At 51.6% G+C, this 13,026-nt stretch overlaps 1 protein-coding gene across 15 annotated transcripts; it reads right to left on the bottom strand.

Annotated features, from left to right (window-relative positions):
- Positions 1-1,323: 1,323 nt before the first annotated feature.
- CD40 (CD40 molecule) lies at positions 1,324-12,020 on the bottom strand. Of its 15 annotated transcripts, none has more exons than XM_045885877.3 (9): positions 11,873-12,020; positions 8,741-8,816; positions 8,282-8,407; positions 7,857-8,003; positions 7,434-7,527; positions 4,790-4,851; positions 2,585-2,691; positions 2,450-2,478; positions 1,324-1,891 (listed from the first exon to the last, which is right to left on the bottom strand). In XM_045885877.3, the coding sequence occupies exons 1-9, from the start codon at positions 11,921-11,923 to the stop codon at positions 1,795-1,797; spliced, it is 789 nt and encodes a 262-aa protein (XP_045741833.1). In that variant the 5' UTR covers positions 11,924-12,020; the 3' UTR covers positions 1,324-1,794. The 15 variants fall into 15 exon arrangements, with proteins under 15 accessions (XP_045741833.1, XP_045741834.1, XP_045741829.1 ...); XM_045885878.3 differs by having other exon boundaries at positions 1,324-1,879; XM_045885873.3 differs by having other exon boundaries at positions 2,593-2,691.
- Positions 12,021-13,026: the final 1,006 nt, after the last annotated feature.

Genomic DNA, 13,026 nt, shown 5'->3' with positions numbered 1-13,026 from the left:
CTAGGATTTGAACTCTAGGTAGAGGGTAAGGGTGCGGTCCCAAAGCTCCCCTCCTGCCACTCCACAACCACCACTTTGTTCTGCTTTCTAAACCAAACGTCTCCACCTGGTGCATCCAAATGGTTCTTAAAGCTCTTCTGGGAAGACTGCCAAGCCAGGTGCCCTTCTCTTGGCTCGCAGCTGCCCTCAGTCTCCATCCAGGACAAGCCCTCTCCACCCCCACCCTCCAGCCAGCAGGACACACAGAGGAAATCCAAAGCTGCTTCTTGCTGGGGGAAAGGTTGAGATCCCTGGGTTGAACCAGCATGGTCTCATCCTCACCATGAATCTTTGTGCAGGGCCTATGTGTGACTCTTCCCTCTCCTTGTCCTACAACCTTCCTCCCCTCCCTTCTACTCCCCTCCCCTCCCCTCTCCTCCCTTCCCCTCTGCTCCCACTCCATCTGCTACTCCTCCTGGCTAGGCTCCCCCTCAGTTGGCACAGCAGGAAAAGAGAACAGGATGGTTTATTTTTATCCTAAGATACTGCTGGGGGGGGAAGGGGGCACCATCTGACCAAGAAGCAGCAGCTCCTGTAGCAGTTGGGAGGTCAGAAGGAAGTGGGAGGCTCCCCAGGAAGGAGCTACAGATGTAGGCTCCGGGGAGCAGGAAGATCTGGAAGGAGCTGCATAGGACCAAGAGTGGCGAGCTCTGAGTGGCACCACTGAGAATTGCTGTGTGACCACAGGCAAGTCCCTTCACCTCCCTGGGCTCCCATTTTCACCTCTGTTAAAGAGGAAGGGATCTGGACCCTGCCTGCCCTCAAGGCTGTTTTTTATGAACATGAATAAAATGAGGAGAGTGCTTTGCAAACAGAATGCCAAATGTGAGCACACGTGGAAACCACCCAGGGAAGGGCAGCAGCCTGGGGATGTTCTTATCCTCAGAAAGTGCCCCAATTCTGTGAGCCTGGCAGCAAGTTAAACAGCTCATGTCACCCAGCATTTCCACCCCCGTTTTCCTTTATACATGTTTGATGACTTTTTTAATTACATAAGGATTATATGAACTCACTCTCTTTTGGGGGGAAAAAAGTCAAATCTTCGTTTAACCCTTCCCAACCCTTCTTCCCCAACCCAGACACTGCAACACTTGAAGCTGTGAGTTTTCCGTGTATCCTTCCAGAACACTTATACCTACATATACATTGGTATGTTATGTTTACACACGTATCCGTGGATGATATATCCTATTGTTTGGGGGTATGTGCTTTTAAAAAAAAAGTTTCCATACCCATCATTCTGCAACCTGCTTTTTTTTTTCCACGACAGCTTTTGAGATCCTGTTGCATAAATATATTACAATTTTATTTAGCCAGTCCCCTGCTGATGGACAGTTACGTGGCATCTAGTCTTCCACCGTCACAAACAACGCCGCAACGGATATTCGCGTATATGTCTTCCTGGGCTCCTAGAAACCACCACGATCATCTCTGGGCACTGAACTGCTGGGTTGGAGGGTCTGGTGGATATTATTACTACATGGCCGCCAAAAAGTGTCGCCTCCATCTTTAAAAGCAAGTTGGGAGATGGCCTGGGCTCCGGGGCGGGGGTGGAAGGTTCTCTGTCTCTGCACACCAGGGGTGCGCGGGGTGGGGGGGGGGCGCCCCCTGACGCCCAGCGCAGCAGCCCCCGCGGCAGCTCCAGGCTCCCCAGGCTCGGCGGCCCCGTCTTCCCCTGCTGCCACAGTCCTGGGCACGCACTGCCTCATACTCGCTCCTGCACCGAGATGCGGCTCTCTTTGCCGTCCTCCTGGGTCACCGGCTGGCAGCCGTGTAAGGTCTCCTGCACCGGAGCAATGGACTGGGCGGGCATAGGATCCTCCTGGTTCTCCACGGGGCCCTGACACATAACCTTAGGGTAGCCGAGGTGTGAGGTTACACCCCCCAACACCTCCAGTAGCCCTTCCCTCAGAAGGAGACCCCTCCCCCAAACACAAGCCCCTTCCCCTTTCCCAAAGGGAGGGTCAGTGCTGATTCAATGGGTGCCTCCTGCCCCCTGCTGGCCAAACAGAGAGTGTCAAGAAGCTTCCAGAGTGGGAGCCTGCGGATCCAAGGAGCTGCCCCTCCAGACCCCACCCAATGACTTGGCACCAAGGCCCCAGAGACATGGTTCCCCACGTATTAAAATGCCAGGAAACATCAGATCTTGCCAATGGTGCCGGGGCTGTTCTTGGGGCGGGGCGGGGGGGGGGGTGAACTCCGGAGATGACAGAGGTTGGTGGTGGCAGGGAGGGAATGGGAAGAGCCCTCCCTGCAGCCCAGCACTGGCGGTGAGAGCAGCTACTTCTGCTGCCTTCCCGGGGACGACAGGGGCAGACCCTGAAGCAGTTGTCCTGCCACAGAGGCAACAAGGAGTCAGGCTTTCTTTCCAGCTTGCCAAAACCCTGAGCCGGTGCCCGGGCTGACCTACCTTAGTCTCTTGTTTCTCGGCCACTTTTCCTAGAGAGAGAGAGAGAGAGAAATGGGATGGGGAGTTGCTGAAGCCAGATCAGGAAACAGGTGGCCACTTCTGTACCTTCTCCTCCCTCCCTCCTTCCCTCATTACCTCCCCACCTGGGGACTCACTGACACAGGCGGACACCAACAGGACAGCAAGCAGGATCCCCATCGTGATGGGGATCACCACCAAGGCTCTTATCCGAGGTGGGGGACCTGGAGAAATCAAGACTTCAATGATGGCCCCCCACCAGCGGCACCCCCCTACCCCCATGCCTAAGGCTGCTGCACCTTGCTGGACTCTAAAATCTTTCAGTGGTTGAGTTCATCTAAAATCCGACGATTCAAACAGGTGGCCCTGGGAGAACGTGGCTGGATGTGTTTAGTGTGACCAGCACATTAAAAAAGAATTCTTGAAATATTTGCCAACTTTTTAAAATTGGGAGATGGCATATTTAGAGTCAGGATATCTGGTTTCTCTTAGAAGTTCGGAAGATCCAGCCCCACCTGCCACCCCTTACCAGAACTGAGGAGTGGTAGCTGTCTCCACCGGCTGCCCACATGCCCCATCCCTCCCCACTCTCTGCCCAGCGCTGAGCTCCATCGGCAGTTATGACCGCACTGTGGCCTTTGTTAAAGAAGCATGGAGGGAGGGCGCCTGGGTGGCTCAGTTGGTTAAGCGACTGCCTTCGGCTCAGGTCATGATCCTGGAGTCCCGAGATCGAGTCCCGCATCAGGCTCCCCGCTCAGCGGGGGGTCTGCTTCTCTCTCTGACCCTCTTCCCTCTCGTGCTGTCTCTCATTCTCTCTCTCAAATAAATTAATTAATTAATTAATTAAATTAATTTAAAAAAGCATGGAGGGAAAAGTAAAGTAATTCTTGGACCTAAGTCTCTATCCTAAATGGGAAAATGAAAGATGCATGGCAGGGACTAGGGTAAGGCAAGTGAAGCATTCACCTTGGGACAAAATCTAAGGGGACACCAAAAAAACCCAGTAATCAAGAAAAGTAATATCTTAATGTCATGTTTTGAAAAATCATATCAATAAACTATAGCTTACAGGCCGGCTGCCTTTTTTTTTTTTTTGAGATTCATTTATTTATTTGAGAGAGAGAGAGAGTGAGCGCACACAAGTGGGGGGAGGGGCAGAGGGAAATGAAGAGAATCTCAAGCAGACTCCCCACTGAATGGGGAGCCTGACAAAGGACTCGATCTCACGACCCTGAGATCATGACCTGAGCCGAAACTGAGATCATGACTTTGAGCCAAAATCAGGAGTTGGACGCTTAACCAACTGAGCCACCCAGGTACCCCTGGCTGTCTGGTTTTTTTTGAAGTTTTATTGGAACCAGGGCTGGGATTAGACTGAGGCAAGTGAGGAAGGGCTGGATCACATTTTTATGTCAATTTTGATATTTTGTTCATTATGGGCTTTTTTATACATTAGCTTTGATTTTTTTTAAATGTATCAAATGTTATTTATCTTGATGACTGCGTTTTTCTCACACCCCCTTTAATACTGCATCCAAGGCAAGTGTCTCACTCTCCTCACTCCAGTCCCAGCCCTGCCAAGAGGAAAGTGAGTCTTAAAAAACAGAGAGGGGCGCCTGGGTAGCTTAGTCGTTAGGCATCTGCCTTCGGCTCAGGTCATGATCCTGGAGTCCCGGGATCGAGTCCCACATCGGGCTCCCTGCTCGGTGGGAAGCCTGCTTCTCCCTTTCCCACTCCCCCTGCTTGTGTTCCCTCTACACTGTCTCTCTCTGTCAAAAAATAAGTAAAATCTTAAAAAAAAAAAAAAAAAAGAAAGAAAAAACAGAGAGAGTGTCTTAGTCTTAACTGTAGCTTTTCAACTCCTCAACATGACCTGCCTGGTCCCTGCAGTTATTTGAGTCTGTGATCTGTGCTGTAGGCCAACCCATCATTCTAAAATCAAAACCGAGGCCCTGAGAGAAACAGTGTCCCAACATGCTGGTGCTTGAAAGGCAGGGGGGCAGAACAGCATTGCTGGAACACCTTGAAAGTGCAAGAACCCGTGCCAGGCACTTCCCCCAAGTTGCTAAGGGAGCTGCTGTTATCATCCCATTTCACAGATGAAGAAACTGAGGATCAGAGTAGGGAAGTGACTTGCCCAGGCTCCACAGATAAGTGGCAAAGCTGGAATGCCTCAACCCCCAAAACTGCCCTCTCCTCTCACTTCACCTGTTCTCCCTCTTCCCCCCTGCCCCCAGCCCGGTTGTCTCTGTGTGCCCCTGTGTTCCCTTTGAGCTCCCTGCCTCCCGAGGCTGCTGCCAGGGCCCATTCTCCAAGACTCACCACAGACAGCATCCGTCTTGCTAGTCCCCGCCTGAATCTCCATCAGGCCTTTGGTCTTGCAGCTGTGCACAGACAGATGTGCGTGCATGCACACGCATGCACACACACACACACACACGACACAGACACAGAGAGAGACAGAAAAAGACATGAAATCTCCCCAACCATAAGATTTCCAAACCCACAGGGAGACCGTCAAAACCAACAAGTTCAGGTTCACCGAGCACATATTGTGGGCAACCTCCTATGCTGGTTATTATGGGAATGGCACAGACTCTGTTCTTACGGAACTCATGAGTTCAGAAAAAAATTGCTGCACACCTTGAAGGAGGAATAATCAGAGAGTCTCTATAGAGTGCCATGCTTTGTCACATAGGCTGAAGTGAACTGGGAATCATTCAGAGAAGGGGAGACCAAGCCCACAATGGCTGGAAGAGACGGGTGATGAGTCAGTCTAAGGTAGGGCTTCTCAGCCTCAGCACTACTGACATTGGGGGCCACATAACTCTGTTGCAGGGCTGTTCTGTGCACCGTAGGATGCTAAGCATCACCCCTGGCTTCCACCCACTAGATCCCAGTAGCAGCCCCTCCCCAGTTGTGACAACCAAAATGTCTCCAAACATTGCCAGATGTCCCCTGGGGAGAAAAATTGCTCAGTTGAGAACCTCTGGTTAAGGGTCGTCCAGAAAGACTGTCCTAGGGGAGATCTGAGTGGCCTTGAAGGATGTAAATTTAGAGCAGCAATACATTCTAGCTGAAGCAGGATAACATGATTTGAGGGATTCGGGGGGGGGGGGGCATGCCAGATGGTGTGAGGGAACTAAGGAAAATTGGGCTTTAGGACCAGATCGCTGGTAATCAGCCATGAAGGTTTCAACCGGATCCAGCTGGTAAATTACATCAGCATCCAACCAGATGACCACACAGTGACAGGACTCAGGGGGCCAGAGAGCTCACAGGAGGAGAAATTACGGACAAGTGGACAGCCAGGAGGCCCATGCAGACATCTCAATATGGGATGATGAAGACGTGGTTCCAGGAGGAGTGGGGAGGAGTGGACAGAAGAAAACATCGCCAGGAAAAATACATCTCAAGTGGGGGAAAAGGTGAGAGGCTACAAAGAAAGCATATATATAAGAGTGCTTAGGCATCTACAAGTCACTCCTATGTTTCTTTTCCTCATGCCTTGTGAGATGAAGGGCATTCCCATTTTCCAAATGAGGGCACTGGGGCTCAAAGGAGGGTCACACACTTATGTGGGATCATATCTTTTCTAAGCTGCACTGATGCCAGGACCCAGTGCTCTGATTCTACTAACCCAGCTCCCCTGGGTATCATTCAACATCTATCAGTAAAGATTTACTGAGCACCTACTGTCCACCTGGCATTGTTCTAGGCATAAGGAATGCATCGTTGGAGGAAAAAAAAAGCCAAGTCTCTACACTAAAGGAATTTGCAGTCTACTGGAGCAAGGCAGATAGGAACCAAATAACAAAGTACTGTATGGAATGCTAGTATTTGTGTGGAAAATACGTGTGTTTGCATGTGTGTGCATTTATTTGTTTGTATGTAGAATCTCTGGTAGGACACACAAAGAACAGAAGTTACCTCCAGGGAGTGGGTGAAAGGAGACTTATCACCATAGGCCTCTTTGTGCCTTGTGTCCCACGAGCCTGTCTCACCCATTTTTTAAAATTAAATGTAGAAAGTTAATTGGGCACATGTTGAAGGGTATTCCAAGCAGGAGTGCTGGATACAAGAGAACGAACAGTGTGTTGAGGGGATTGCAAGTAGCATGGGGGAAGAAGTCAGGAAACGGAGCTGGAAGGTTGGGGGCCCATGAGAAGGAGTCTGGGTTTCGTCCTAAAGGCACAGAGAGCCATGAAACATTTTAAATAGGGAGCACCATGATCTGAAATACACTGTAGAAAGCTCACTGTGGCAAGAGGGTGGGGGGAGAGAGCAGAGGCAGGGAGGCCGGTGAGGAGGCGAAGGCACCATCCAGACCACAGTGATGACCGTGAAGATACTGAGAAGGAATCCCAAAACATCTAGAAGGCCAGATGGACAGGACTTGGTGACTGATTTGGGAGGGACCATGGGACAAGTGCCCAGACCCATGGGAGTGTCTTCCCAGAGGGTGAGAGGGGCAGGCAAGTGAGCCCATTTGGCGCCTGTGGGTCACCTGCACGAAGGTGGACCGCTGGTGGTGGTATATGACTGTCTGGGACCCAGGAGACAGATCTAGACAGGAGATGTTGTTTGGGAACCATGGATACAGATGAGATGCTCAGGGGAGGTGGGCAAAGTGACTGGGGAGTAGAGCCTAGAACTAAGGCCAAGGAAACCGGGTAGGAGGAGCAGAGGAGGGGTAGAAGGAAAGCAAGAGAGGCGTCACAGTGCCCCCAAGAAGGGAGTTTGGTGAAGACTGAGAGATCAGCAGCGTCTGTTACCACTGAGACAGAGCAGGCAAAAAAATGCTGAGAAGTGGCCTTTTTGGTCAGCCACGAGGACACTCTAGAAGTTCTCTAAGTGCACAAGTGCGTGGACATGGGGAGCAGGGGCTGAAGGACAGGGGGCCAGATAGAATGAAGTAGTCCTACGCCCCTCTTAGGGCAGGAAACACAGAGATGGATCCTTGTACCTTGTCCAAGGGTGACACTTTTCCAAAGCAGATGACACATTGGAGAAGAAGCCGACGGGGCAGGGATGGCAAATGGTATCAGAAACCCCTGTAGCTGGAAGGGAGGAGGCAGCATTCGTCATCACAGTGGACCACCTGTCCAGCTCCCAAGGGAATGGTGGACAGGCAGGGCAGGAAGAACTGCCTGTTTCAAGGGCTGTCCCCCAGCACAGAGCTTCCCCGGTGGAAGCCTCCTCCCCCACTGCCCTCCCAAGGCAGATACCCAGGGCTGGAGGCCGGATGAGAAAGGTTCCGCTTCCTGCTCACCAAGCAGAGATCCCAATGCAGGCGGGTCAAGGCTGAGTGCCCACTGCCCAGCCCCTCACCCGGAGCCTCAGCTCCTCTCTCCTGCCTGCAGAGCTGACTCCCAGACAGGCCACGTACCGATCTGCTTGACTCCCAGCCCAGGGGGGCACAGGCTGTGCAGGGTGCAGCTCTCACAGGTGTTGCTGGTACAGTGGAGACCTTCATTGCAGGTGCAAGCGGTGTCTGTTTCTGAGGTGCCCTCCCTCTGGACCCGGAGCCCTAGGTCTGAACAGAGATGGCAGGAAGGATGGGGATGGGGACCCCTTAGCAGTCATGCTAGGGGGATCTGCTCCTCACACGTCCTGCTTTTATTTTCTGAGACCCTCTTCCAAGGAGGGATGGGGATCAAATTATTTAACAACCCGTACAACCAAGACTGCAACCAATCAGAACAGACCCGAGCTATACAAAAAAAAAAAAAAAAAAGCAATGGCTGCATTGTCAGGAATGAGCCAGACTATCAGCCTAGCTCCCGCGCACCCCTTCCCCAGCAGCCCACGCACTGGGATCGCAGTATTTGTGCTGGTGACAGCGTCTCTCTGAGTTCCAAGTGCCTAGGAATTCGCCTGTTTTGCAGCGAGTGCATTCTGTGTTGATGGTCTCTGTGCAGTCATTCACCAGTTTCTCTCCTGGAAAACATCGGGAAATGAGATGGCTCCAGCCAGCTCAATGAGTCAGACACTTATCAAAAACTGAGCAGGCTGGGGTTTAGGGTGGGGGGTTCAAAGATGACTGTCTCGGACCCTTCCAGACTTCATAAACTGGTGGGGGCCTTGGGAGAAACAGGAACCCTAGTGCTGGGTAGTGCAGAGAGGGAGCCCAGAACATTCTGAGAGCAGGGCAGCGATGGGAAGAATCCCAGGGGTCATTTAAGACTCAAGTTGACAGCTGACACATAGGGTCTGCATCTGCCAGCAAACCAAGAAGGGTCCCACTATGGGGCCAGGGGGGTGGCAGCTCACCTGGCGGACACAAATTACAGCACTGATTGTGTATTAGGTATTGCTTTTCTCTGCATGCAGTGTGTTCTGGGTGGACCTAAAAACAGAATGGGATGATTTGAGGGGATCTTGAAATCTCTGCTGCAGCTTCTATGGCAGGATGGTGGAAATCAGCCAGGACAGAGGTTAGTACTGAAGTGAAGTCCAGAGCAGAAAAATGAAGCCTGCATATTATTTGGTGTGTTTGTTTTTAACTAAACTGCCAACTGATGTGATTATAAAAGGACCCAGAGGATCGGCCTGGCATTTCACAAAGTGATTGCGCTGGAACATCACAATATTCTCTGAACTAAACAGATCTGCTTTTGGCTTGACTCCTGAGTCCCTCCTCTTCCCAAAGACCCAGAAGCACATGAGGGCTCCAGTATCTCCCCTGGAGTCCTGAGGCTGGCTGGCTTCAGCTGGTCCTAGTTCTGGCTGGGGCTATATTTAGCACTTGGTGGCTTCCTTCTATTCTTCTGTTGCCCACCCCTTTCCCCTCTCCAAACCCTCATCATCCAATCCTCTGATCATCCAACCCCTCCCTCATGAAATGCCAGGACTATGAAGCTGGAAGGATTAAAATCCAATGTGTTTGCTTTACAAATGGTTAGCCTAAGGACCAGGGAGGTGGGGCACTTGCCCAGGGTCACACAGCCATAGAATCTGATGAGAACTCAGGTCTCAATACTGCCCCCTCTCCATCAACTTAGGTCTTGCCTGGGCTATTTTTACTCCATCCAGGTACCACCCATGCTATTAATTACTTCTCATTAATTTAAATACATTGATTTTTAAATATAAACCTTATATCATTGCCATGAGAGAAGAGCCAGTATCACTTCTCATAAATAAAAGGTAACCCTAAAAATAAATTCAACAGAAGCGCAGCAATGTTATTAAAAACCCAGCTAGTCGCTCTGCTTGCTGACAGTCCTCCTCTCCAAGGCTGCTCTTGGTTTTTGTTTAAAAAGGAGGATTAGCAAGTGCTGGAGAGGTTTTAACTTTATTCTAGCTCCAGAGACTTCCTCCATGAAAAAAAAAAGAGAGAGAGAAGTATTTTAATAGAAGTGTAAAGTGAATTTCTGTTGTTTAGTTCTATATCCGTGTGTTCCCTAAAATCATGCCACACTTCAGGAACAGCCAGTGAAAAGAGCACAGGCTTGAGAGTCAAACAGCTTAAGGCTCCAATCTTGCCTTTGTATCGCTCACTACTTTGTTTCTCTTAGCCTCAGTTTCCACATCTCTAAAATGTATACGTATACGTATACTCTAAAATGTATACGTATACAGCCTGGCCCAGTAGCTAGCACATAGTAGGGCTCATTTAAATGGCAGTTTTAATTATCATATATATGTGACTATCTGCTGGGATGACTAACACCCTGGATTCTGCCTAATTGGTGGCTCTCATTCAGCTTGGGTGAGAAAATTACTTACAGAGAAGCATCTTATTCCAAATGGGGAAGGAAATATAAAAGTCTGTTGCTTCCACTACCACATCCTGTGAATGTTCTTCCTGCAACCCTGTGGACCTTCCCACCAGACTCCCAGAGCAACGAATGTCCCTTGTGCCATTTTCAAACCCACGAGAAATACAGCTCCTTCTCTGAAAGTTTGTCAATCCCCCACTCCCACTCCATAGCTCCAGTCCTTCTGACACAAAGAAGCTCAGGACCAAGGCTTGGAGAGGCCGGCTCTGGAATCAGGCAGATGTGGATTTATATCCAGGTTCCACCTAGCTATGAGAACTTTGGCAAGCTATTTCCTCTCTCTGAGCCTCAGTTTGCTTATCTGTATAATGGGGGAGTTGAAAAAAATCAGACCAAGAATGCCTGTAAAGAATTTTGCTCAGAGCCTGACACATGGGAAGCTCTCACAAATAGCCCCTGCTATTTTTGCCCCCACCCGGTCTCTACCTGGAGCCAAAACTGGCAGTGTGCTCTTGAGAAGCCCAAATCACCCTTCACGCTACCTCCCCTGGCTCTTCCTCTAATCCCTCCTATAAGAGTCCTCCTCCTCCTCCTCCTCCCTCCAGCTCCACCTTCTTCCTGCCTCCTTTCTTCCTAAGAACCATTGCTTAGAGTGAAAATGAAAGTTCTGGGACCAAAGCAGCTTCCCCACTGACTCTTCCCCTGCTGCTGACTCCCCTCTCCAACCCCTCCATGGGTCTTTCCTACTCAGACTTCATGCCAGAAACTACAGCCCTTGAAAGTAGGGGGAGGCCGGAGGGGTTGGGATGAGAGGGTCAGGTACTTGGGGGATTCCCAGCCTCCAGAATGAGGAACTACAAAAATACATTTAAACAAAAAGTGAGTCAAGTGTGGGCTTCTGAAAATCCCGGAGACATGCTTGGTTGGGCATAACTGAGACTTTCTGGTGCCTGGAGAAACCCCGGCTGGTCTCCTAACCCTTTCTTGGGTCCCATGAACTATTCATCTCCCCCCAAGAGGTCTCCTATATCATCTTAAATTAGAGAGGCAGAGACACAGCCTTGGGTATTCCTCCTAGGTTGGATCACTCAGGATTTGGGAGTGGGGATGGGAGAGTTAAAAGCTCCTTGCCTTCTCAAAGAAGTACCTGGGCCCCTGCACCCACCCTTGTTCCCACAAGATGCCCTGGAAGAAGGCATCCCCAGGTGGCCAGGATATGATAACCACTCACAGAGGCTGGCATCTGTCCGCAATGGAAAAGGGACAGGAAACCGGCCAGACCCGCCTCTTCCCTTGCCCGGCCTCCCTCCTCGCCTCTGAAACCCATCACCAGTCTCCGTGCGGCCAGCCTCTAAAGCAAACCCAGACTGCAGCCTTTTGACCAAATAAAAGCTTGAGGCTCCCCAAATCCCAACGCCATCCACGCCACAGGTGCACGTTTTTTGCAGCGCCCCCACTATGCGCCCTCTGTGGATTACCTGGGACCCCAACCTGGAAGGAGACAGAGGTAGCCTACCTCGTACAACCAGGACCCGGGGTACCTTACCCAGCTTCTCCACACACCTGTCTGTCCTCCCAAAATCAGCTGGAAGGTCCCTTTCCCGAAATATTGCTTCTCTTCCCATTCCCCACTCTCAAATCCCCAAATCCCCTGTCGGGTCGGAGCAGAAACTCAACTCACGGCGGTCAACAAGGAGCCCCAGAAGAGACAGCGCAGAGGCAGAAGAACCATGGCGAGGTGAATACCAGGCGGCGGAGGAGGGGCGCGGAGACTGGGCCTCTAGTAACTCCCCCAGCCCGTGCCCCCCGCCCCGCCCAGGAAATGGGCGGGGTCTTCTGGGACCAATCGTGGTCAGCTTCCTTGGGCGGGGCGGAGCTCCTGACGACTCTTCGCCCCCGGATTTCCCCTGGACGTTCCTAGGAGTCTAATTCTCCCGGGAGTTTAGGGACGCGCTTTTGGCGCGGGGGAGGGCGCGTGGTCCCAAGACGAGTACTTCCTCCTCGCCCCTGGGGCTCAGAGGCCAAGCTGAAGAGGGCGGGGCGCTAGCAGTCTTCCCGGAGAGCTAAAGGAGAGGAGACACCCACGTGCTGTGAAGACGTCCCAGGGACCCCCCCCTACGGTTCTCCCCCGCAGCCTCCGGGAATTCCGGCAGAACCGAAAGTGTCCGCACCGCGGATGGAGAGGCCTGAGGAAGTTCCCCCATCCCTGAAAACGGGAAGGCCACAGCTGGGGGTGTGGGGAAAAGGAGGGCGTTTCAAGGAAAGGAGTTTACCAGCTTAAAGTTTCGCTCTCTTTCAAAGGAAATTCCCTCGAGTGGGCGCAGCGTCCCAGCCTCCCCATCCATCCATCCATCCATGCATCCTTGCGTCCCCGCCAGAGTCTATTCCATCCCGGTTCCCGGCCGGCGGCTGGAGATAGGCAATTAGAGTAGTACATCAGCCTTTCGTGGGATCGTGGGACCCCAGGAGTATCTCAGGGGACTTGGGACCCTCTCGTTCTGTAGAAACCCCCACACCCTGTGCCTACATTTCCCGGGTTCTGGCCCTCCAAGCCATTCTTCAACCAATGTTAACACTCTACTCCACAGCATGGAACTCCTGAATTCTGTTCTGGGCTCTGACTCTGATGGGTTGCGTTCGGTTGAGCTTCTGTTGTCCCCAATGGAATCTGAGGAGCTTGAACTAGGCAGTTGTTGGGGTGATGACACTCCAAGTTCTGCATTTCTGGGCCAGGCCAAAAGGCCTGCCTGCATAGATCAGGGAGGATGGGAGAGGAAGGGGCTGCTAACCCCATCTCCCTGGCTTCTGCTGCAAAGGGCACCCTCCTTTCCAACA

Source organism: Mirounga angustirostris, unplaced genomic scaffold (assembly GCF_029215605.1).
Source record: "Mirounga angustirostris isolate CCGP_5_RB_7025 unplaced genomic scaffold, mMirAng1.0.hap1 SCAF_10, whole genome shotgun sequence".
NCBI lineage: Eukaryota > Metazoa > Chordata > Mammalia > Carnivora > Phocidae > Mirounga > Mirounga angustirostris.
Note: the sequence above shows the minus strand (reverse complement) of the source record. Positions and strands in the feature narration are given on the sequence as shown.

Coding starts and splice junctions, on each gene's coding strand:
- CD40 (XM_045885871.3), bottom strand. CDS start 11,923: ATGGTTCTTCTGCCTCTGCGCTGTCTCTTCTGGGGCTCCTTGTTGACC. Junction 8,004..8,281: donor GCACAAATACTGCGATCCCA/GTGCGTGGGCTG, acceptor ATCTCTGTTCAG/ACCTAGGGCTCCGGGTCCAG. Junction 4,852..7,433: donor AAGTGTCACCCTTGGACAAG/GTACAAGGATCC, acceptor GTCTGTGCACAG/CTGCAAGACCAAAGGCCTGA.